General features: G+C 46.9%; 1 protein-coding gene across 1 annotated transcript in view; it reads left to right on the top strand.

Moving 5' to 3' along the window:
* Nucleotides 1-26,811, top strand: part of PSTPIP2 (proline-serine-threonine phosphatase interacting protein 2) — a 796,554-nt gene that overhangs the window by 687,504 nt on the left and 82,239 nt on the right. The window contains exon 10 of the mRNA XM_069626899.1: nt 9,455-9,553. Within this exon, the coding sequence (XP_069483000.1) occupies nt 9,455-9,553 (99 nt within the window). The remainder of the gene's footprint in view (nt 1-9,454; nt 9,554-26,811) is intronic.

The following is a 26,811-nucleotide window of genomic DNA, read 5'->3' as shown; positions in this document are numbered from 1 at the left end:
CTTCCTCTATTTTATTGTCAATGAATGTGCGGAGTGCCGCTATTGCTTTCAGGACTTGCATGTCCTTAGGGTCTCCCCCCAGGGACGGCAGTTCTTCAGTGGTTTCGGCGTCTTCTTGCGGTTGCTGTTTGGGTTTAACTGTCGTGAAGGAGTCTATTGTCACCGATTTCGGTTTGCCTTTAGGAGGAGACATCACCTCCCTCAGGGCCTACAGCCTACTGAGACGGGTCAGAGTTTATCCTGCTGGTCATCGTGGCAGTCCTCTATCTTGTCGTGGTTGCTTTTTTTCCACACAAGTGTAGGGCTGGCTGGATCTTTGTGGTTGGCGGTGCTCGGTAGTTGCAGGTTAGGGCAGCGCTTCGTGGTAGGGTGTGGCGCAGGTTGTGACATATGGCATCTTTGATCGCTCCTTGCATCCACTGTATGGTCTGTTTTATGTTATTGCTCCACTGTAGCTTGCACCAGGAGGTGGGTGTTGTAGCGGGTCACTTGCGGGCTGTCTGGCTGCCACACTGTTTATTTTATAGTTTAGTGCGTTTACTGCTTATTGTAGGCACTTAGAGTTCCTGCGCTCACTTATACTGGTTTCAGACATTTGGCAAGGGTGGGGCTATTGTCCAATTTTGTGGCATTTGCGCTAGGACTAGCGTCAACTCTCAGTCTATGTTATTGCAGGGGCGCCCGCTGGTTTGATGCGATTTTCCCCCAGCTATCACTGGATCAGATAAGTGGTAGCGTTTTGCTAGTGTTGTGGCGCAGCAGGTGCCTTAGATGGCACTACTGTTCAAGTCCTGGGTCAGCTCACACTGGGGGTTTATGTCTGGCGCCCTCCCAACCTCACGCAAGCCCAGTGCTTTTCCGGACCCACGGTCAGCCCGCGGTGCCCCGCTCGTGCAATCTCCCGGGCTCCTTCTCCTGTCCTGGGCCCTCAGGTTCAGTTGGCCTATCCCTTTGATTGAATGTTCGTGTGGGCAAGGTCCGACCGTACACTCTGGTCTTTATTGTTGGCAATATGGGGGGGACCCGTCACGTACCTCTGTTCACTCACTGTTTCCTCCGGGTGCTGGGACTTTGTTCATTCGGCTCGGCTAGGGCCTCTTTGAGCTCCCACGGCCCAGGCGGCTGTCGCTAGCGCTGCCTCTATGCGCACCCTCACATTGCGGTGAGCCGGTCACCACCTGACTGACCCCTTATACAATGTAGGCATAAGCCGATCCAACAGTCGCCTCCGGGTCCAGTAACTTTGCCCCTCTGCTTGCTTCTGATTCTTTGCCCAGTATATTGCTGTCTGTGTATGGGCGCCCCGTCTCAGTGCCCCTGCTATTAGTGCACCCCTCGCTGTGATAGTGCACTTACGCCACCTCTCAGACCCCGTTTTGGCCTGCTCCGCCGAACCAGTCAGCTTCCGTTCTCTCCGTCGGTTGCCAGTCTATGTAGGGGGTGTCCAGGCCTGGTAGCAGGGTGCAGCATACAGCGGTGTGTAGTATGCATTTCCCTGGTCAACTGGTCCGGACGCCGTAGCCTCTCTCCCCAAAGGCCGTGCCGACTCGAATTCCTTCCTTTGTCACACAGTCCGTAGCAGTGCATGCCTGAGGAGCGGCATTCTTCCACAGACTCCCCAAGCCGCTCAGTCCCATCCGCAGGGATTGTCCGTGGATCAGCGGCCAGGCCCTCTTCCAGTCAGCGGTACACCGCGATTTCCGCGTCCGCCCGTCACAAGTGTTCTGGGGCTGCCCTCAGTCCTGATGCCCAACCTTCGACACTCGAAGCCTGATACCACGAGCTCACCAGAGAGCCGTTTATGGCCGCTGCAAAGTCAGGTGGGGACCGCTGTAATAATTGTAAAAGGTGTTTCCCGTGGCTGGCACTGCCGATTCCTCGTTCAGGCGTTACTTCGTATAACAGCGTTTCATCTTGCGACGAGCCCCGCCATCTTGGATGCCGCAGGGGGCTCACCTTTAACTGCTTCATTTTCTAAGTTGTAGCTCCCGATTTTACTTGGCAGTAAGGCTGTGTGTAGGGAAAGGGTTCTTCTGTTCTGGGAATCGATTTTTATTTCTATACGTGTTGTTTTGTCGCCGCTATGTCTTCTGTTGCAGGATCATGGACAGGAGCTTGTCAGGGTTCCGTCCTCACGCCATGCACGCTGGTCACGCCCCTCATAGCATTGAGCTATTGTGCCTTTCTCTACGTTAATGTAGACATGTTTCATCTTTCATGCAGCAAGTCCTCTATTTTCCTATTCCCAGTTGATGAGGGATCACTTTACAGGACTAACTACGCAACCACTTGTAATGGACCGGCTCATCCCTATTTTTCCTGAGTGGCCTATGGCGTGTAGAGCATTTGCCTCCTTATTTGGAACCTCTCCATTTTGCAAGGGAGGGGGGGGGGAGTGCCGGTCTGTGGGAAATGCAAAGTGAAGTGAAGAGTAAAGCGGAGAGAGTGCACGTGAAAGGGAGGGTGGAAGAGGAGGGTAGAAGAAGGTCACAGGGGCAAGGCGGGTGCCAAGGTGAGTCCATATGGGCAAGTGCCAGGGATTGCTAAGTGTGAGAAGAGGAAGTGGACTGGCTGGGGGGCCTGCTGCCCTATAAAATTTAGAGGGAACCAGTCAGGCAGTCACTGCGGCAGATCAGGGTGTTAGCAGGGGATGGGAAGAGGGAAGAAAGAAGAGAAAAGGAGGGTCTTGAGGAGCTTCTGGAACTTAAGGAGATCCGGCTCAAGCCTGAGAGGAGGGGCAGGGAGGCCATTCTGGAGGAGGCTTCTGCCCACTCCCCACTCTCTGCTTAGAGAAGCGTCTGATCTGCAGAGAGTTGGAGCTAGAAGACCGAAGGGTTCTAGCTGGGAGGTATTTAGGGAGAGAGAGTTGGGTGTGGTGGGGTCCAAGGCCCCAGAAAGCCTTGTGGATGATGCAAAGGGTCTTGAACTTGATACTAGCAGCAACCAGGAGCCAGTGGAGAGGTTTTAGGCTGGAGAGATGCGGTACTTGGGCTTGAAGCCAGGGATATATCTTGCAGTCTGTTATGTCTTGTGTTTCCCTACCTTGGACCTGCATGAATGCTTGCTTGATAGAATGCCTGGCGGAATGAATGCCTGTGGAATGTTGTGGTGTGAATGTCCCTGGAGATTTTGTTTATGTCAGTTGAAGAGAGCCTGGCCAAGAGTAAGGTGTCTGGTGGGTGTTCTCCCTCTATGTAATTTACCTGTATCTGTTATCCTGCACATGCACCGTGAACTTCAGAGTGGCCCCTGTCTCATCTGTCCCAGAGCAGATCTTATCACAGTCCTATTCTGGATTAGTTGAAGGTGGTGATGGAAGGATAAAGAAAGATTGTGAGATTGTGGAAGAGGCCTGCCTAGAGAGGACCAGAGCTCTGGAGACATTACGTTTCTGCGGAAAATGAGTGAAGGGAGAATGCCTCTGAGGAGGTCCAGCTGATGGTTGGCTTTCTTGTCAAGGTCTGCGATGTGAGGGGAGAAGGAGAGAGAGAGGAGTCAAAGATGACACTAAGGATTTTTGCCTCACAATAGGGTGAGGGGAAGGGACCCATAGGGGGTGGCCAGAGGGTGGGCAGGAAGGAGGGAGCTCGGGCCCAAATGAGAAGGATCTCAGTTTTATTGGCATTAAGGCAGAGATTATTGGTAGCACACCATGCCTGAATAGTAGTCAGACAGTCAGGGATGAGAGAGGAGGCAGAGGAGGGAAGCTTGAAGGAGAGCTTCTTTGTCATCTGCATAGCACTGGAAGTGACGAGAGATGGAGGAGATCAGGTGGGCCAGAGGGGCAAGGTAGATGTTGAAGAGCCACGGCGAGTGGATAGAGCCTTGAGGGATGCCATAGGTGGAGAGTATGATGGGGGAGAGAAAAGGGCCCCGTTGAACCTGGAAGGTCAGTCAGAGAGGAGGTCAACCAGTCCAGTGCCAGGCCTGTGATGCTAAGGGTGTCACAGAGCTGATTTGTCAGGGTGGCATGATTAACAGTGTCGAAGGCAGATGAAAGATCCAGAAGGATAAGAATGGATGGAGAGTTGGAATTGAGAATTGAGAACAAGTCTTCACGGGTGTTAAGTAGAGCAGTTTCTGTGCCTCTGTCTGCTCTGAAGCCAGACTGGTGGTCGTGGAGACAACCAACAGATTCAGTGTGTTGGAACAGTCGGGAGATGACCAGCTTCTCCAGGAGTTTTCCCAGGAAGGGATATGGATATAGGGCAGAGGTTAACCGGGCAGATGGGGTCGGCACAGGGCTTTTTGAGGAGAGGATGCGCAAGGGAGTGCTTGAAAGGTAGCAGGAAGGAGCCAGTGGCAAAGGAGTGATTACAGAAATTGGCCAAGGCTGGCGCAAGTGAGGCAATGTTGTCCTTCAAACTTCTGGAGGAGCAGGGGAGCACTTGTTTGGTGGAAACCTACACAGAGATGACTTGTCTAGATTGTCTAGAGATCTCATCTGGTGCTATGGGTGAGAAAGCGGAGGGAAGGTGAGGGGGGTACCAAGGGAGGCCTGACAGCTCGGGAGGGAGGATGGAGGGGCGTAGAGGAGAGTGAAGACAGGATGTCCTGAGTTTTGGTTAAAAAGTGGGGGCCAGTGAAGTACAGAGGGTCAGGGAGGCAGGGGAGAAGTGGAGACTGCTGTAGGATTGGCGAGTTCCTTGAAGATTTTAAACAGTTCACCCGTGTTGTTAGTGGCCCCAGAGATGCAGGCTTGGATATGGACTCTCTTCTTTGAGCGGATGGAGATTCTGTATTGCCATTGGAGCAGGTGGCAGGCCAGTTGTTAGGATGTGCCTGATGCCCGCCACTTCTGCTCAGCTAGGTCATAGTGATACCAGGTGTTGCGCTTGGAGGCAGGCTTCATGCGGATCCTCATGACAAAGGGCAAGGATGTCCAGGGTGTTGGTGATATAGAGATGAAGATTATCAAGGGCAGAGTCGGTGTGGGAGTCCGTGACATGAGTGGGAGGGGGAATGAAAATGGTGGCAAAAGCAGCAACTGACACTCGCTTCATAGGTCAAATGCCGGGGAAAGAATCTGTCAGTGCAGGCAGAGAATTAATCCGGGGAACCGAAGAGATCCATGTGAGAGAACAGGAGAGCATGGTCAGACCAGGAAAGAGGTGTAGTGAAAGGTTTGGAGATGGGGATGTCTTCTCAGATGAGAGCATCCAAGCTCTGTTCGGCTCAGTGCGTCAGACTAGAGGGATGAATGGTGAGGGAAAGATAATCACAGAGGCTGCGGAAGAATCCAGTGGTCGAATCAGGAGAGTCAATGTGAATATTGAAGTCTCTGAGGAGGAGAAGCTTGGAGGTGGAGGCAAGAAGAGAAGAGGTGAGGTCAGACCACAGACGGGGCATTCAAAGGAAGAGTAGGTCTGAGTGGGAATGATAGTAGCAGGAACTCATCCTGGGAAGATCAAGGCCACTCCGCATCCAGACCGGTTAGGCCTGGGCTTAGAGAGGATTGTGTAAACCTCAGGGAGGAGTGTGTCAAAAGCAGTGACAGAGCTGGCAGTGAACCACTTCTCAGTGTGAGCAAGAACGTTAAGGTAAAAGTCTTCAAGAAGGAGACAGATGTCAGAGGAATGTTTAACAGCAGAGCAAAAGTTGAGAATAGCTAGGTGAAGCTGGTTGCCACCTTTGAAGGTCTCCCGGGGAGGGGTACAGGGATGTGGTACAACCGTCAGTGGTACAACCGTCAGTGGTGGGGAATGGGCCAGGAGGTGGCAGAGGGAGGAGAGGCAGGAGAAGGGAGGAAGGTGAGGAGAGATGGAAGACACGTATCAAGAAGAAGGAGGTTGGGCTGAGAGCCCTGAGCCATGACAGTGCCGTTCTGGTAGACATTAATGATGCACCTAGAGGATTGGAAGTGTGCCAAGAGTACTTCCCATCTGGTACTGCCATTAATGGGTGAAGAAGGTTAAAGGTGAGAGGACTGAGACCATATGGGGAGTCCATGGGTCTTGAAAAGGAGCACCAAAGAGGATTTCAGTGACAGTCTGCCCCGTTGAGATTTCACTTTTAAAGACCTATATTGCAGGCATTTGCCCGCAAATAGGACTGGATTGCTTCCCAAATAGTCTTCTTTTTGGGCTCATCCTCATTTAATGAACAGCTAAAGGAAACTAAAATGAGTAGGTTGTAGCTCAGTGTACTCGGTATGCTTGTCGGCTTGCACTCCCCTGCCTTTGTTTGACCCCTTCCCTGCAGTGCCTCTGGGGGGGGGCTACAACTTCCCACCTGAGCACTTCACTGTCCAACTTGTTCGAGAGGGGATGTCGGTGACAAAAGTGAATCGCCTCCGGAGTGGATGTCAGTATTTTTCCATTGTTTATCATATCCTAAAATTACCTGAGATGGGGTTATTTGCATACGATTGTATGTTGATTTGTTATGTGAGTTCCACTAATCCCGCCTCTTCGCCTCCTATTCCGCTCCTAGCATGTTCAAAAAGGGAAGCCTTTGCTCCATCTGCTCTTCACGTGCCACCTTACCTAACAGTCTCTGACTGTCACCTAGATATCATCATGTACACAAGAAGGCTGCTAGTTAAGGCTAGGCACTAATTGAGGGGAATTGTTGCTGAGGTACTTCAGGATTGTTTCAATTATCCTTCAGCTGCTTCTACTTCGCTCCATAGGCAACAAACCAGACTGCGTGCGATGCTCAGAAGAACATGAGAGGGTGTGGAAGGCGGCCTCCGGGCTCACCGGTACACCTTTATCCTCTCTTCATTGCTGCAAACTAACTTAATGTGGGATTTTTATATTATTAGTAATAAGCAAGAAAAGAAATTCCCCAAAGCACATAATAGCAGCAATATCCAAACATTGTGTGGCCCATTGTTCTGAGATCAAGAGTACTGCATGGAGTCTCGGAAGGATAGCTCAGGGGCAACGTGCTCGTCTTGGAAGCAAGACGACACGGAGCACCACAAGTTCGTTCTCCGGGTCCGCGCTTAAATACCTCTGGGTATGAAGCGCTTTATAAATAACCTATCATATCCTGAACCCTGCGCCGGCGTGCCAAGCCATGGAATTAATATGACACCTAATGTTCGCACTCCGGGAAGCATTTGCTGGCCTATTTTGAAGCTGGCTTCGAAGCCACCTGTGTTTTCACTGTATTCAGCTTTCACCGCTATAGTCTTTGATAATAGCGTCTCTGATACACTCATTTGGATTGTTATTTTATAATTACGCTGATGACACCCAGATTAAACCGGAGTTAAAATCTATGGTACCAGTTCCAGAGGAGCCCAGGTTTGCCAACTTCCTCCTAGACCTGAAAGACTGGTTGAGCGGGAACCTAGTGAGGCCAAATCCATCGAAAACGAAGATGCTGTTGGTGGGAAATTGTGCGGCTACTATTGATGCCCACTGTCCCGCCCCGCCGAGGCCATATCATAGCCCAGGACAATGAGGAAGAAAATAGCCAGGAATATATGTCGGTGTTGGGTAATCACTGGAATGCCAGGCTTCTTCCAACACGAATCAATCGTATTCATATTTCCAGAAAATCCAGGCCATAGCTGCCTTATTCCAGTCTAGTCCACTTTAAGATAGTACCATCTATTCGGGCCTGCCCACCTACCTCGACATACTGAAAAGACTGCAGACTACAGCAGCCAGACTCTTGTTACCAGGGCTTTAAATGATAATAGCCCAAAATGTCGCTCTCACAATTGCGACGGCAGAAATGGCTGACTTTTTTTTTTTTAAAACCTCCCCTTTACACCACATATATTTTTTGGAGGGTATGGGATATTATAGTAATATGAGGGGGGGCTGCAGAGGGACGGAAATGTGTGTGGTTGCAGTGATCACATAGATCCCTTTAAATGGGCCAGGGCTAGCCGGGGGCAAAGCTCTGATAGTCTCCAAAAACTTCTCGCGAGCTGGGGTGCTGTCGGGGCTCCCTCAGCTCCCACTGCTGATAATCTTCTCAGGCAACTCCACCTCTGTGCGCCGGAGTCTGAAAGCACGAACGACAAGCAGTGACAGAAACTTGTTTTCACTGCTTGCAGCCCGCACCAGGCTCGGGCTGGCCTTTAGGGCATTAGGGCAATGCCCGAACCAAAAAAACACAAAATGGTAGTGTGGGACCGTTTTTGGGGTCAAAGTGGGCCACCTTTTTGGTCCACGTGGGGTTGGTTGATTAGTTACTTCACCATTCGGCTAGTAGTGTTATTTAATAAATATTCGTTAAAATTCACAATTTGCATCATTGCATCACATTTGATCAACAACCTCCCCTTTGCTTACTACTTAGTCTGTGACAAAAAGAATTAATTGCCATTTGCAACTGTCGGCCACTTTTTTATTGATGCCCGAGACAATTGTATGCCCCAGTCCGACCCTGGGCCGCACCCATCATTTGGGCCACACACCTTTGTTGCAGCCCCCCCCCCCACACACGCACCGTCGATTTCTCACCCCACTTAAAACATTAGGTGTTACTGGCAAAAACTTAGTATTTCTGCTGTACTGCTACAAATTATATTTCTGCTCTACTGCTCCAACCGTACCAGTCAAAAAGTGTGTTATCTTGAAAGTCCTATCCACGTTACTCCAAGTCATTAGTTGGGCCGGGTCAACCTTTCTATGTGGTAAGGCTACTCAGCCGTTCCTTTCAGAATCCTCTTAACTCGCCTAAGACTCCTGGCAGCCCCTAGATATTGGCGGCAAATACTGGATCTCATATCCCAGATTCAAACTGCAGAAAGCAGGGGGCAATAGTTTCCCAGTACTACCTGCCAAACTCTGGAACTCCCTGCCCCTTGCGCTCAGAGCGGAACCTTCCTTCTGGACCTTGAGAAGAAATGTGAAAACCTGGCTCTTCACGCATGAGCATTAACCTTTGCACTCCTATTCGCTATCTTTCTACCCTTGCAGAATGGATCTTTCTTTCCGTGTTTCATGTTTTTTTATGTAATGAGAAGAAATGACTATATGTATTGTAACAAAATGTAATGACCAGAAATTGAACGCCTATGCAATGTAACTTAAACCAAGTAATGCGCCAAGATACCTTTGGGTTAGTTGCGCTCTACAAATGAATGAATAAATAAATAAATACTAATTTGTGTTATGTTATATTGTGTAACGTTATATTATATGACTGGGCTTCATATAGCACGTTGCTGCCATGTTCACGGTCTCTAAGCGCTTCAATGGAAACTATGTAATGTCTGATAAAAGTATGCAATGTGTTGTCTGTGTTTTAACAAATTTTATGAAGCTCACTACACTACAATCCGGTTGAACGTACATTTACTACACGATAAACATGTGTTTGCGACGCATTAGGCTTTTGCAGTCATCGTACACACAGAATACAACACCTCTCCATTGCTGCAGATCGCAGATTTGACCGGTTAGATCGGCGGCAGAAAATATCTAGTTGACTCGCTGGCCTTTCTTTTTGCAGTCTGATGGTCATAGGTCTAACTCTTGTCTTGCAGTTCCTAGAAGCGCAGGATACAGAGAGGAGAAACTACTTCCGCAATGCAGTGTGGACGCACTTGAACCAACTTTCTCAACAGTGTGTGACCAGCGATGTGGTAAGTGCCTGAGTTTATAATCAATGCAGGGAAGTGGTCAGTGAATGAACCTCCAGAACCAATGATCAATGAGTTAACCAAACTATCTCTCCATATCATGGTCCAAAGGGTAACCTGCTGAGGGTTGAGAAGTTAGAGCGGCGTACCCAACACCACCAAACTGAAGAGCGACATCTGCATGGTTTTGAATCAATCATAACCACTGGCATTGTCCGGATAGCCCTCCAAATCATCGTTTTTCAGTCTGCTGTACCATTACTGAAGGGGAAACAACCTATGCAAACCAGGCTCGGTCTCACCCCAAACCGCACAGTCTCCACCCCATTGCACAAGACCACAAGGAACACCAACATCACACCATGACACAGGCAGATCCATGGCCAAAGGTCACAATCTACCTCTGAGGCCTCGTTTCTTCTCACACGCACATTGGAAAGGTTGACACTGTCGTGGGTATCCCTTGTGCAATATGATTCCTATTCCTAATTTTGAAACCAATCAGACCACAATAACGCCCTTGGTTACTCATGGGAGAAATTCCAAGCGATGGATCCACAGGAAGACTCGGAGAGCCTATCAGGGATGTCAGCGATGACGTTCTTATCAATTTAGGGACACCAGCCATAGACACACTTCGGTCAACCCTGGTTATAGCATAGCATACACAACATATAAAGTATAAAGACCGGGTGCTGAAATGTACTCCTACAGGACATCACACCACATACGGAATAGATAATACAGAGAGAAACAGGATTCAATTTGCTCTCTTATGTTACAAAGGGTCAATTAATCATTTATTAATATAAAAAAGCACTGCCCTAATCACAGTTAAAACTTCAATTAATTTTTCAAGATAGCACTCACAATCAATACTTTCTTACATAATTATATGATACATAAGCTACATCAAGTATTAAATACAACACACACAAAAACAAAACAAGCACATTGCTCAAACTACACGTAATAATTCATACACGACTGCTAATCTACTATTTAGCTACAATAAAGTGCAAAAGTGACAATCTAAAATTACTGTAGCCTTTCAACTAGGGCTAGTCACTACCCAACATGTTTCATTCCTATCTACGTGTAAATTAAATTATAGAACTTCTTCAGGGGAGTAATCTTTTGGATTCTGTGTCGTTGTGAAGGACACAACCCAAAAAGGGGACGTAGACTATTGCTTGAAAGGCCTTTGGTATCCTAATGCATACTCTTTACATAGGTCCACTGCAGAGCGTAATTACTCTCATTGCTCTCTTCTCGCATAGTCATATTGAGTCTAGATGTGGATGAAGTGTGCATGGTTCTCTTCTCAACAGAAAACGTCTGTAAGTTTCCTGGAGATTACATGCCCGGCATTTCGATCTCCAGGTTAATTATTCTCGTCCGGCCTTCTTAGTCAACGTTCAGTATCAACACTGTTAGCCTGCTAATGCCGGCTGGGGTCAAGAGATACTCTGCTCTCTCCAACGGCCGTATTCATCACTGCATATGGCCGGTTATTCCACTCCACTTATAAATCAGTGATGACCCCTACGCTCAGAGACAATATATTCCGATGAGCCATCTGCATAGTGTCTAGCACTTGCAGGAGTGGAGTCAGTGGTGCATTTCTGCTCCAGTCCATCCCTCAGGCAAGGCGCTTACTGCTGTGCACCCATTGTCACAGTAACTGATTGCATAGCACCAGTTGAGGGTCAACTGGGCCTCTCCTTTATTGCCATTTTTAGGATATTCGTTTTGCACTTACTGTAGGATTCTTAATCTACTACCTGTGTATGTATCTAAGTGAGGTATGGGTGACATATAGGTGCACCTAGCTAAAGAGCAGTAGAGCGTTGTGTAAGTAAAGGAAAATGCGCATAGTAGATTGCGTGCGCCTGTGATTTCCTCAGTGTCAAAGACTGTGTAGTTTCACTTCTGGTAAAGTTAACCGGATCAGAAATCATGTTATGTCACTACCTGTCATGCAATCAGTAGGCCAAAAGTCATGTGATGTCAATTTTTCTCTGATTTTGGTGCAGTGTTGTCAGTGGAAAGAACATATCTTAAAGAGTCTCACTCTATCTAATACACTGAAAAGCCTTTACAACTTCAAAATCTTTTTACAACTTGAATGGTTCAATTTAAAGGGCCACACATATACCTTTCCTTTTAACCCCTTAAGTGTTAGAGGCGTCTGGCTCTCCTGAATTCCCATAAGAAATCATTGTAGGCTCTGCCCACTCCCACAGCTAAGTTTAATGGAGGCGTTAGTGTACATAGATATTAAAAATCTAAAAATATAATGAAAGGTCAGAATCTGAATTAGGGATGTGCAGGATAGTGACCCCACCATGCTGATATAGACGGCCCCGAGGTTGTGGGATGTTGAATGCGGAAATCGGGAGTGCAGAATTTCTTAATTTAGAAAAAGCCAGCACCTGCTCCTCAATCACCCAGCATGTACTTCACCCTGGGGTGGCAAGATTTATGCAAGCACAACATAGAGGCAGGAATTCAGATTTCCTGAGGGTGTTTATGGATTCCAAGAAGCATCCAATGGGGTCATGGCCAGTCTGCCGTTTTTCTATCTTCCTTAACCGCTGATCTACACAAGGTCTTCATACTTTCCCTCGGCATACGCTCCTACAGTTCTGTCACCGCAGCGCAGAAGAAATAGGGTTGTCTTGCGACCTTCCAGTGAGGCAGCGCCATTGACATCAGTTGTTGAAAGCCCTTGTTTCTCAGGAGAGGGAAGGACTGGGGGCACTGCTAGCATGAATTCAAGTATCTGTTTGTCTCGCACACCTTCAGTGTGTGATGATAGTTTGACATACGATCAAATGACCTGCCACACAACCTCTTCCAATTCCACCTCTGCGATGATGCACCAGGGAGACTTGAAATTGATGACCTGCGCCTGTTGCTGAGGACATTGGCATAAGCAATGGCACATCAATTGATGTTTCATCACTTTAGTCTCTTTTGCGACCTCCGAGGACTGTGCAATACAGGGCATTGTGTTTTGTCAATGAGGAATCCCAGGGCAAGGACCTACTCCTTAAAGGCCGGTTGTCTAAACAGCTGGTCAGAGTTTCTGGCCAATCAACAAGGACTCGGTTTCATTCAGGTTCACTTTGACCTTGTTTGATTTGATACTCATTGTAAATAACTTTTTTTTTAAAAGCAGTGTGAATGGGGATACAAAATGTGTGGCACTCAGTGTAGAAGATATTCACAATGCAGAAACCAGTGGTCTGAAAGCATATGCCGTAAGTCAAAATGATGATATAACATCCGTTCAGAAAGATGTAAGCCAGAAAAGTGGACTGGACTGAGTGTACAGTGGAAGGAAACTGAATGGACGCCATCTTTGATAATGAGGTTTAGCACCTTCCCTACACCCCTTTACGCGGAAGGAAACTCGGAAGCAACTGGTGTTGATGATATGAAACACAGCAATGCGATTCATAAGCGCTGGTGCAGACTGGCCACCGACAGTTGCCGACCCGCTACTAGGATAGCTGGGCCGACTCAGTACCCCGAGGCATCCAGATCCTAACCAAGAAGGAAATTACTAGGCCTTGGCCTTCAATGAACTCCTAGGTGTACCTCAAGAAGAAACTATGAGGTGCTCCTAGGCTCTGTGTAATAATACGCCAGGAATAATAACAACTCAGGCCGAAAATGAAGCGGTACAGAAAATAACAGAACAATGAAAAGTAAGCAAAAAAGGAAGAAACTCAAAATAACTACAAAGGTAATCCTGTCCAAATATTTGTTCTAAAATGTGGTGGCATAGCTTTGAAGTATGAGGAGGTGCTGTTCATTGTAGCCTCATGTGTAATGACCTTATTAGAGCCTTAAAGCCATAAAGGTATACTTAGTACACAGGGTAATACCCCTGAAAAACCCTACTCCAAAGGTCCTCACCTACTGTGAATCATTCCGCTCCTACAAAGGGTGTTTTTCTTTTGATTGACTTTTGATGTTTTTTGAATGAAATATTATGGTGATATTGTTTTTTAATTTCTTAATTTCTACCCCAGGTATTTTCCAATCTTTATTTTCAGTGTCTTCCATTGTTGTAGAGTTAATTTTACTGTCTACACCCTCCACCATATTCCATGTGATCGACCCCTCTATGTTCTAGCTGCCTCCATCCTACGTGAGAAAAGGATCTCCAGTACCCTACACAATACACCACACAAGGTCACATTAGTATTGCGCACAGTGGTCTCTAGAACCCTACACAATACTCCATTCGAGGTCACATTAGTATTGCGCACAGTGGTCTCTAGAACCCTACACAATACACCACACAAGGTCACATTAGTATTGCGCACAGTGGTCTCTAGAACCCTACACAATACTCCATTCGAGGTCACATTAGTATTGCGCACAGTGGTCTCTAGAACCCTACACAATACTCCACACGAGGTCACATTAGTATTGCGCACAGTGGTCTCTAGAACCCTACACAATACTCCACACGACGTCACGTTAGTATTGCGCACAGTGGTCTCTAGAACCCTACACAATACTCCACACGAGGTCACATTAGTATTGCGCACAGTGGTCTCTAGAACCCTACACAATACTCCACACAAGGTCCCCTTAGTATTGCACACAGTGGTCTCTAGAACCCTACACAATACTCCATACGAGGTCACATTAATATTGCGCACAGTGGTCTCTAGAACCCTACACAATACTCCACACAAGGTCACATTAGTTTTGCTCACAGTGGTCTCTAGAACCCTACACAATACTCCACAGAAGGTCCCATTAGTTTTGCGCACAGTGGTCTCTAGAACCCTACACAATACTCCACACGAGGTCCCGTTAGTATTGTGCACAGTGGTCTCTAGAACCCTACACAATACTCCACACAAGGTCACATTACAGTGGTCTCTAGAACCCTACACAATACTCCACACGAGGTCACATTAGTATTGCGCACAGTGGTCTCTAGAACCCTACACAATACTCCACATGAGGTCACGTTAGTATTGCGCACAGTGGTCTCTAGAACCCTACACAATACTCCACACGAAGTCACGTTAGTATTGCGCACAGTGGTCTCTAGAACCCTACACAATACTCCACACGAGGTCACGTTAGTATTGCGCACAGTTGTCTCTAGAACCCTACACAATACTCCACACGAGGTCCCATTAGTATTGTGCACAGTGGTCTCTAGAACCCTACACAATACTCCACACGAGGTCCCCTTAGTATTGCGCACAGTGGTCTCTAGAACCCTACACAATACTCCACACGAGGTCACATTAGTATTGCGCACAGTGTCTCTAGAACCCTACACAATACTCCACACGAGGTCACATTAGTATTGCGCACAGTGGTCTCTAGAACCCTACACAATACTCCACACGAGGTCACATTAGTATTGCTCACAGTGGTCTCTAGAACCCTACAGAATACTCCACACGAGGTCCCATTAGTATTGCGCACAGTGGTCTCTAGAACCCTACACAATACTCCACACGAGGTCACATTACAGTGGTCTCTAGAACCCTACACAATACTCCACACGAGGTCACATTAGTATTGCGCACAGTGGTCTCTAGAACCATACACAATACTCCACACGAGGTCACATTAGTATTGCGCACAGTGGTCTCTACAACCCTACACAATACTCCACACGAGGTCACATTACAATGGTCTCTAGAACCCTACACAATACTCCACACAAGGTCACATTAGTATTGCGCACAGTGGTCTCTAGAACCCTACACAATACTCCACACGAGGTCACATTACAGTGGTCTCTAGAACCCTACACAATACTCCACACAAGGTCACATTAGTATTGCGCACAGTGGTCTCTAGAACCCTACACAATACTCCACACGAGGTCACATTAGTATTGCGCACAGTGGTCTCTAGAACCCTACACAATACTCCACACGAGGTCACATTACAGTGGTCTCTAGAACTCTACACAATACTCCACACGAGGTCACATTAGTATTGCGCACAGTGGTCTCTAGAACCCTACACAATACTCCACACAAGGTCACGTTAGTATTGCGCACAGTGGTCTCTAGAACCCTACACAATACTCCACACGAGGTCCCCTTAGTATTGCGCAAAGTGGTCTCTAGAACCCTACACAATACTCCACACGAGGTCCCCTTAGTATTGGGCACAGTGGTCTCTAGAACCCTACACAATACTCCACACGAGGTCACATTAGTATTGCGCACAGTGGTCTCTAGAACCCTACACAATACTCCACACAAGGTCACATTAGTATTGCGCACAGTGGTCTCTAGAACCCTACACAATACTCCAAACGAGGTCACATTAGTATTGCACACAGTGGTCTCTAGAACCCTACACAATCCTCCGCACGAGGTCACATTAGTATTGCGGACAGTGGTCTCTAGAACCCTACACAATACTCCGCACGAGGTCACATTAGTATTGCGCACAGTGGTCTCTAGAACCCTACACAATACTCCGCACGAGGTCACATTAGTATTGCGCACAGTGGTCTCTAGAACCCTACACAATACTCTGCACGAGGTCCCCTTAGTATTGCGCACAGTGGTCTCTAGAACCCTACACAATACTCCGCACGAGGTCACATTAGCATTGCGCCCAGTGGTCTCTAGAACCCTACACAATACTCCGCACAAGGTCACATTAGTATTGCGCCCAGTGGTCTCTAGAACCCTACACAATACTCCGCACGAGGTCACATTAGTATTGCGCACAGTGGTCTCTAGAACCCTACACAATACTCCACACGAGGTCACATTAGTATTGCGCACAGTGGTCTCTAGAACCCTACACAATACTCCACACGAGGTCCCCTTAGTATTGCGCACAGTGGTTTCTAGAACCCTACACAATACTTCACTCGAGGTCACATTAGTATTGCGCACAGTGCTCTCTAGAACCCTACACAATACTCCACACGAGGTCACATTAGTATTGCACACAGTGGTCTCTAGAACCCTACACAATACTCCACACGAGGTCCCATTAGTATTGCGCACAGTGGTCTCGAGAACCCTACACAATACTCCACACGAGGTCCCATTAGTATTGTGCACAGTGGTCTCCAGAACCCTACACAATACTCCACACAAGGTCCCATTAGTATTGCGCACAGTGGTCTCCAGAACCCTACACAATACTCCACACGAGGTCACATTAGTATTGCGCACAGTGGTCTCTAGAACCCTACACAATACTCCACACGAGGTCACATTACAGTGGTCTCTAGAACCCTACACAATACTCCACACAAGGTCACTTTAGTATTGCGCACAGTGGTCACGCACCCTCTCTTTTTGCGGGTCTGCTTTACCCTGTGCATAGCTCTTGCTCTCCCTTGACACGCATTGCTCGCCCAGTCATAATAACCTGTTTTAGATAGCGCTTCATGCCAGATGCCTCCGACTTCCAAGTGGTGTAATAATAGATGTTGCTTTACCCCATTTTCTGGTACTCAATTTATCAACTGCGGCAGGATGGAGGGCTGCCAGGATTTGAACTTGCAAAGTGCAGGCTTGCCTTATGTCATAGGCGTGGGCTTCACCTGTGAGCTATCCACCCGCACATGTGCTGGTCACAAAGTGATAACCACACGCTCCCTCCTTGGTTTCATGTCTTTCATGAACACATTGCAAACAGGAAACCACTTTTTGTCAAAAGGAAACCTATCTGTGTTTTGATTTGATCATATCTTTAAAAATAGAAAAACTGGTCAAATCCCTCCCTCACGTATGAAACATCTGGTTGGATTGTCCACTGCGCTGCATTTGTGTCAGAATCCAAATGCTCCCAGAGCTGAGGGCATATAGTTAAGGCACCAACCTTGAGCCGAGTATAGATGGGGGTGCTATTTGTGTCTGTCGGCCACACCTTATCAGCCATGCCTGTGTATGCAACCTTATCAGGAATGCTAATACTGCATGAATGCTAGCACTCATTAACACTCAGCCAAGGGCAAGATTACACATTAAGAAATGCTTGTCAAGTAAACAGTCCTCGTGACATGTGTACATTGGCTGGCGGCTTCTGTGCCTGAGTGGCCCTTAACAGAGAGCTAGACTCTGCAGTACAAAAGGTAAACTGGGAAAAGCCTCAAGGTAATCAGTGCCCTTGTGAGAAACATACCTTTAGTGCAGGAATGAGCTCCAGATATAAAACACGCTTTGTTGAGCCTGGTGCAGTGGTGGCTGGTGAATTTTCGGATAGGAAGGGCGTAAATATGTCCCACCGAAGAGCCCTACTGACTTATCAAAGGAATGGACACCCCCAAACAACCAAGAGGCATTTGGGGATTGTTTAGCCCCTAAAAATCCTTTAAAATAATGGGCTGAAATGGAGCATTTTGTTGCACACATTTTGCGAATAAGTGGGTAAGAAGCCATAAAATCGTCCATTAGATGCCAGATCACCAACAGTCCACAGGGGGCATTTTCCAACAAAATGTAACAATGCGTTTGCCCACAACATATGCCAGCATTATCACTGTAAAATGCTTTTCATGATGCCTGTGCAGTGCTCACAATATATCCCAGTATCTTGCCACTGTAAGAAGATTGTTTAATTCTAGCTTTAAAAATATATGCCATTAGTCCCACTGTAAGAACACAATCATGATGGACTTGCCCAACAAAGACAATATACCCACTCTAAGAGCACACTCTTGTTGTCTGCACTTAAACAAACAGGATTAACACTATAGGAACTCGCCAGTTGTGGTTCTGACTAATAATGCCAGGACTGACACTTTAACAGCATACCTCTGGTGTCTGTGCCTATTAAGTCCAGTATTCCCACTGTAAGAACAAATGAGTGCAACCTATGCCTAATAATGCCAATGTTCCCACTGTAAGAAAGCACTTGGGGTTACTATGCCTAATAATGCCGGTATGCCCACTCTTAAGAACACACGAGCAGTTATGTCTAATAAGGGCAGTATTCCTACTGTAAATATACACTGGTGGTGGTGATGCCAAATAATACCAATATTGACACTTTAAGAACATCCTTGTGATGGCTATGACTAATAATAATTCCAGATTTCCCCTTTAAGAGCACACTTGCGCTGGATAATAATGTCAGTATTCCATATGTAATGACACACTAGTGGTGTGTATGCCCGATATTACCAATATCGTCATTATAACCACGCGCATGTCTGCTTTGCCCATAATGCCAGTATTTTATTTGCCACTGTAACAATACAGTCTTATTGCCCATGCCCAATGATTCTAAATTTCCGCCATAAGAAGACGTGTCCATGTTGATGGCTGTGCAAATGTATGCCTCCATTGCTCAGCAACACATTGCCCTCATTACAAGTTTGCCGGTCCAGAAACAACGGTGCCAGTAAGATTACCAGCGCCGTTGTTTCCGGACCGGCAACAAACTACAAGTTAAACTACTGACGCACATTCACACATGTGCCCGCAAACACATTAATACACGAGAGCATGCACACATAGACATACACAAACACATACAAAAGGCCCCTAGCATACACCCACATACATACACAAACACAAAGTGTTATTAAACAACATACATGTTCCATCCCATCCTAGGAGTCGGCCCCTAGCTCCCACAGCGCCCAATTGGCAACTCCTTCAGGCAGGAAGCAGAATGAGGGACCAATCAACACCTCTCTCTGGGCCCTGCTTCCAGCAGGTGTGCTGGCAGCTCAAAACCAATGCATGCCCCAGGCAGCCCTTGTGTTGATGTCCCTCGCCCGTACTAAAAACGGAACGTAGTACCACAACCAACATGCAAAATGGGTCATGCAAGGATCGGGAAGCAGAATGCCCCATGCACGGCCCACTGAGCGTCTGTGAGCACTCAGTCGGATGTGGAAACCCATCCCAACTCCAGCGCAGGAGTGCAATGCGCAGCGGAGGGAGGGGGGCACAGCTTTTCCTGTTTCCCCCCTCCCCTCTTGATCCCCATAATTAGCGGCACGCAATGTCAAGTTGTCTGATAAAGATGTGAAACCCCTGACTCATACACGCAATCCGTAATCCACTGACACAGTAACACTTCCTCACCCGACGTATGCGAATTGCTCAAGCAACAAGTATTATTTCCCTGAAATGTATTGTACTGTCTACCAGCCAGATGTCCGTCTCGTGAGGATGGCTCAGTGGCAACGTGCTCGCCTTGCAAACAAGACGACACGGAGCCAACGCAGGTTCGAATCCCCTGCTCCGCGCTTAGAAACCTCCGACTATTAAGACGTTATAAATAACCAATTACAATAATGTAATGTTCACCGAATTCGTAGACATTCAACAGCGCTTCCAGCCCCTAACGTTTGCAGCTAGGCACAGTACAAGTGCCACATAGCGCGGAATATCTAGTTAATTCAGCACTTGCTTCTGCCTTTCAAGTGTTGCTCTTGTTTGTATAGGGAGTGTGTGACTTGAAGAAATGTATGTTTCTGATTTGGTACCTGCATGCCTTTGAAAGGCGGAGCCCGGAAGCAGTTAATCGTAGTATCATGGTTCACTGAACTAATTTAAATGGATTCGGTGCGTTATTGATTATGCAATATTTTCAATAAAGTGAGCACTATGCCAACTGTCTGAACTGGAGATGGCGCCAACATAATATTGAGTTTTTCTACAGCACTTTTTGCCTGCTTTTACACGCTGTAATATTGGGCGATATTCTTACCCAGTTATTGGAGGTACTCCATTTAATAAGTGGGATATTTATATTTCTTGCACTGCGCATGTCGTCGGGATTTCCACTATATCAAACAGTGTACAGTCAGAAAAAAAATGACCATTATCTGAAAATGAGACCGTAGAGAGAAGCGGATTTAGTCCCCTGCCTCTAAAGGTATTTATTGACCACTTTAAAATGGTGTTAGCATCATTGTTCGTTTTTAATTGGTCGAATGGTACATTTGACCGAATTTGGCCTGGACCATTCGACTGATTAAAAACAAACAATTAGACTAATACATACCGAACATGTGTAGCGGGAGTTGCGGTGGTGTCCCCGCTCCCTATGATCGAAATGTATTAGCCTTGTGGGGTTGCAGGTGTGTCCCCGCTTGATCAAACTGGCGATGCGGGGGACTGAAAAAAATAAAATTATAGGGACCCTGCGGTGTCAGATCTGACCCGCGTTTGAGGGACGGATCTGATGTCGCAGAGTTGAAGGGCACCAGGCGGCGTGCGAAACAGGTAAGTAGGTGAGTGGGGTGGGGGTGTGGGTTGATCCTCTGATAATTGCGGGCAGTTTTTTATCGGTCTGTTTGCCGTGATTAGTTGTCAGACGATCAAACACCACCAAACCTTTAAAACAGTAGTAAAATATCAGGGGAAGAAGTACACATCTCTGTCTCCATGGACCATGGTTGCTGTGGCTCTGTAGTAGTCTTATTGAATGATAGGGAAATAGATGGTTATTTACATGCGGCAGCGGGATTCATAGACTACGTAGGAGAGGGAACATGAATTGGAGAATAGACTCAAAGACATGAAAGAAATTGACACTCCAGGATTAATGCTGTTGTTGGCTAAGTATTAACATTTTCATTTTGTTGGGACGACCTGTGGCCAAACTCTCCAACTGCAACCTGTTCCTTACCTTATAAGTGACGGTGAGTTGTAAATGTCTCACCTTTCCGTGATGGGAAACGGGGCATACCATTGAATGTCATGGGGACTGTTTTTTTGTTTCAAAATGGAACAGGTAGATGCCAAAAATGGAGGTGTGATGCTAACAAAATGCAATTGCTGGAAAAGGTGGGTGATGCAGCGTGTGGGCAGTCCCGCTGTGGTGAGGGCTAGGTGTTGTCAGTGGGTGGTGGCTTCTGCCACTTCTACGAACATAATCTGTGGTGTAATTCACTATTTTCAGCGTCTGTGTAGCAAACGCCCAAGCTCCCCCTGCGCTGCGGTGCAGCGGGGATGGACCCTATGCAAGTGCCCCAAGTTTACGCAATTGCCGTGTCGGTCTCTATGCCTAATAATGCCAATGTTCCCACTGTAAGAACGTACCTGGGCCCTTATTCACAGAACGTTTTCCAATTCGGGTTTGCCATTATATAACGCTTCTGTGTATTAGGCCCTTGGTCTCTAAATGGTGGGAATAAACGGAGCACCTGCCCACGGTTTTCTGTCTCACCGCTGACAGTCTGGCATATCATTGCGATTATAAGAGCACTATCTGTGACAGCAAAACGTGTACCTTTTGAAATGAATATTTACTGCTTCATTGTACTAATAATACTCAGACAAGAAGTACTGAATCATAAGATATGATGACTCACACCACTTAATGAGAAAGGTCAATAAGCTAAGGGCTACCCTCAGGGACCTGAGTGTGTTCTACGGGTACCGGTTTGAATCATGGCAGGGCAGACTCAGTACTTCATCCTTCTGTAGTGGAACATGACGGGGCAGTCTCAGTACTCCATCCTTCTGTAGGGGATCATGGCAGGCAGACTCAGTACTTCATCCTTCTGTAGTGGATCATGGCGGGGCAGACTCAGTACTTCAACCTTCTGTAGTGGATCATGGCGGGGCAGGCCCAGTACTTCCTCCTTCTGTAGTGGATCATGGTGTGGCAGACTCAGTACTTCATCCTTCTGTAGTGAATCATGACAGGCAGGCTCAGTACTTCATCCTTCTGTAGTGAATCATGGCGGGGCAGACTCAGTACTTCATACTTCTGTAGGGGATCATGGCAGGGCAGACTCAGTACTTCATCCTTCTGTAGTGGATCATGGCGGGGCAGACTCAGTACTTCATCCTTCTGTAGTGGATCATGGCGGGGCAGACTCAGTACTTCAATCTTCTGTAGTGCATCATGGCGGGGCAGGCTCAGTACTGCTTCTTTCTGTAGTGAATCATGACAGGCAGACTCAGTACTTCAATCTTCTGTAGTGGGGCAGGCTCAGTACTTCATTCTTCTGTAGTGAATCATGACAGGCAGACTCAGTACTTCAACCTTCTGTAGTGGATCAGGGCAGACTCAGTACTTCATCCTTCTGTAGGGGATCATGGTGTGACAGGCTCAGTACTTCATCCTTCTATAGTGAATTCTTTGTGAAGGACACTTAGCTTCGGTGTAAACCGGAGCTTTGGAGGCTGCAAAGCGATTCTCAGCACTTCAAGTCACTAAGGACTCTTGCAGCTCGTAGCTCCATTCCCTGGAGGGGGCGGAGCCTGTTGGAGCACACGTAAAGCATCACGTGACCGGAACAGCATTCAAAACGCACCCGCGTTTAGGCGAGCGGTGTGTTCTTTGTGAAGGACACTTTGCTTCTGTGTAAACCGGAGCTTTGGAGGCTGCAAAGCGATTCTCAGCACTTCGAGTCACTCAGGACACTTGCAGCTCGTAGCTCCGTTCCCTGGAGGGGGCGGAGCCTGTTGAAGCACACGTGAAGCATCACGTGACCGGAACAGCATTCAAAACGCACCCGCGTTTAGGCGACCGGTGCGTTCTTTGTGAAGGACACTTTGTTTCTGTGTAAACCGGAGCTTTGGAGGCTGCAAAGCGATTCTCAGCACTTCTAGTCACTCAGGACTCTTGCAGCTCGTAGTTCCGTTCCCTGGAGGGGGCGGAGCCTGTTGGAGCACACGTGAAGCATCACGTGACCGGAACAGCATTCAAAACGCACCCGCGTTCAACCTTGCGGCGTTGAGCCCGGCAGGGGTAGAGGGCACTGGCTGTTGTGCGGCTGTTTGGCGCTGGCGGCGCATTAATCATATTGGGGAGACTGCGGAGAAATCATCTCTTTGATCCCCTCTGAATGCACACATATCTCGTGTGGTAGATGCCGGTGGAGTTCGTGAGTAGAGTTAAGTCTACTGCAGTCCGCAGCAGACGCAGGTAAGCGGGAACCCATGGCTGAGAATGGGCCATTGACCTGTTTAAAACTGAAACAAGCCTTAAAATGTCAGGTCGACCATGTTTGTGATAAGAGCTTGTTAACGGACTCTGAAGAACCAGCACCATTATGTGATCTGAGGGTGTATGACTGGTTAAATGAGCGGAACATTGTGGAAGCAGATTTTGCCTCAGCCATATGCCCGTCCTTGAAAAAACTTGTATCCGACAAAATATCATACTGGCAGTCACTGGCAGAGAAAGGGGGCATGATAGCCACGTTGCCAGAACTTGAGACGGATGAAATTAGAATTGCAAATGTAAATGAAAATTTAAATGGACAACATGCCGTTGCAAGAGAGGGGGTTGTAAGCAACAAATGTCATATTAAGGATTCAAAACTGACAGCTGCATGTTCTGAAAGTGTCGAGGTGTTTGAAGTGATCGAAGTGAATGCAGGTGTCCTTCAAACACCTTTTGATGTTACTGACAGTGAGCTCCTGGAATTCGAGGTGCCAAATAGATTTTTTCAATCCAACCCATTAAAACTAACGTTTCCAGTACAACATGCTGACCTCAAAAATGCTTTGTCAGAGACTCAAAGTGACAATATCCAGCAGGCACATGATGCCAGTACACGTGAGATGAGAAAAGAAATTAACATCAGAGAAAATATAAGAGAAAATGAGGCGCAGGGAACTCTGTGCTCCCCATTAACTACAAGTCATGCAGATGCGGGTATTACAACAATCAGCCTACAGCCTGTGAGCCTACAGCATGATAGGAAAATACCATCTATGTCGAATCTGGGGCTTGATTTAGCGGGCCGTGACGCCCGCTTGACGGAAAGACTAAAAGCAGATTTCGAACTAATGAAAGGAAAGTTGTCTGACAGCTTCAACAAAGCAAATAATGGAAGATATAAACGGCCTCTAAACAACCAAAGCATAGGAACACAAGTAGGAATACAAATAACACATGAAATGGATACATATGAACAAACTATGCAAAAGGAGACTCATCTAACGAGTATGGAGAAGGGCCATCTAGTGGGGGATAACCGCGGTGCCGCGCAGCCGACTGTGCAGGGAAGTGATGCAGGCCATCGAGGACGTGGAATGGAGAGTTTTCGACGCCGGGATGGCGAGACTCGTCATTGTGGGAAGACTTCGGCAAGCTGTTCAACGCCGAAGTCTGTGCTTACGATGGGAGAGTGTGAACAAAGAACACAGGCACTGAATAACTCACCTATAAACGACCTACCCGAATCAGAAAACTCCACAAATGAAAATCCTTATTGTGAATCAGCAAAAGAACTAGACAAAAATAAATCAAACTTGTCCGTAGCAGCAGCCATTCAAATACATAATAATGTGCTGGCTGCTACTTCGCTGGCACTAATTCCATTTATAAAGCTGTATGACACATTGAATGAGGTGACACAGAATAATGGAGCGGCTCTTGGACACATAATTGGAAAAATAAACAAAATGGACAGTGCAAGTACGGCTTGGTACTCACGACTGGAGGTAGAATCTGTTCAGCATTTTCGAACACGTTAATAGATTGCATAACATAATTTTGAAAGAAAATAAGGAAAAATCAATTCTAATGGAGACAATCTCTGAGTTATTGAAACAAATCCAGGAAAATAAAGTGACACACTTACCATCATGCTACAGCGCTGTAATCGATGGAAAGCATGTCGGAACGCAGGGCGGGAGCGAACCAATCGTAGTAGACTTAACTGTATATAGTAGCGCAACAGCATCCTCTATCATGGCGGCGAAAAATACTCAGTCAGAGAGTGTGTCGAGCATGGTGGGAAAAAATGCTCCGGAGGATCCCAATTCCACCGGCTTAGACCAGGGCGCCTCAAAGAAGATGGGACCTGAAAGTGAAAGAAGTAATCAAGCTTGGTTGGATTCAAGAAACAAGGAGGATGAGGCGGGAAGTTCAGGCGAACAGGCATCAGGCTCGGCCGCGGTTGCTGCCTCCACTAAGGAATCCTATGGGATCTTCAGTGGATTGGCGGCTAATATATCCTTGAAGGAAATTTGTCAAAACCGCAAGCGGAGGCAAGTCGCTGCAGGAAAAAAACAATGAAGACGAAACATACTGCGAAATCGGCAAATCAGTCAAGTAATGCAAGAAAATTCATAAGAAATTTGACGACGCCTCCTAAAACATCATTTTTTTTCAAGAAAAACAAAAAATGATGTAATAATGAAAGACACTCACAGAGAGCAGTCGTCCATATCTGCAAGTGGAGCCTCAAAGCCATGCACTGAAAACCCTAAGAAGAGAATGAGATTCGACTCTGATAAAAATTCGACTCACTCAGAGACGAACTCGTCAGACCTGTGTAATTTATCCACCTATACTGATGACGATGCTCAAAATATGGAGTCGCATCAGGGGCTAAATAACGATTTTGATGATCAACGAACGAGTGAAATTCAAAGTACGGCTAAAACTCAGCACTTGATCAAGCCACATACAATGAAAAACGGGAATGAGACCAAACAAAACGGAGAGTCAAGAGCTGTTGAATTTATGAAGGTGACCAGTAAGAGACCGACACTTGGCATTCAGGCCAAGCGAGAATCCCTAAAACAACTGAATCCAAAACATACAGTGGCACAGCAATCGAAAAAAACAGGGTCAGCAGAGATTACTAAAAGCGGTCCGAGCGCAATAACTCACAAAGTGAGAATTGAAAATGTGCTCCCCGATGACCTGGATGTCAACTTGAATAGAGGAAACATCATGAGGCTGCTGCAGTCGGTGCCAGCCCCAAGGACCATCAGGTCCCAAGTTATTGCAATAGTGGAGTATATGTCTGAAGCTAGAGTCGATCGGGTTCTATTGCACATAAATTCTCAGGCTGTACGGAAAACCATGATGGGTGCAAAAGATGAACTATTATGTCTGGGCTTTGAGATCGGTGAACATGAGCAAGCAACAAGCTTTCAAGATTTGGAAAGCAGAGACAACTTTGCCAGCAGGAAATCCTTGGAACAACGTCGAGATGAGTTAAGAAAACATCTGACAGCTGAGTCATCCCAGCACTCGCAAATTGGAATCGGAAAATACAAGCCGAATGAGAATGAGCCCTCTAAATTCAGATTGAAGGGGATTCGACTCTGATATCGTGGAATACCCGCAGATTCAGCCATCTGTATAATCACTTCCCAGTAGATCTGACAAATAACTTTGCCATTTGTTTACAGGAGACATGGGTGCGATCTCCTCCCTTAAAGGATGGCTATTTGACTCTAATAAATCCAGCTGAAAAAAACTCACAAGGAATACCCTTTTCCGGCTTACTAACATTGGTGAAGATTGGGACAACATGGGAAGTCATTGAAGAAAACAACCCAAATAGTCATGTACAA

The sequence above is a fragment of the Ambystoma mexicanum genome, chromosome 6p (assembly GCF_040938575.1).
Source record: "Ambystoma mexicanum isolate Mex_15411 chromosome 6p, UKY_AmexF1_1, whole genome shotgun sequence".
NCBI classification, from domain to species: domain Eukaryota; kingdom Metazoa; phylum Chordata; class Amphibia; order Caudata; family Ambystomatidae; genus Ambystoma; species Ambystoma mexicanum.
Note: the sequence above shows the minus strand (reverse complement) of the source record. Positions and strands in the feature narration are given on the sequence as shown.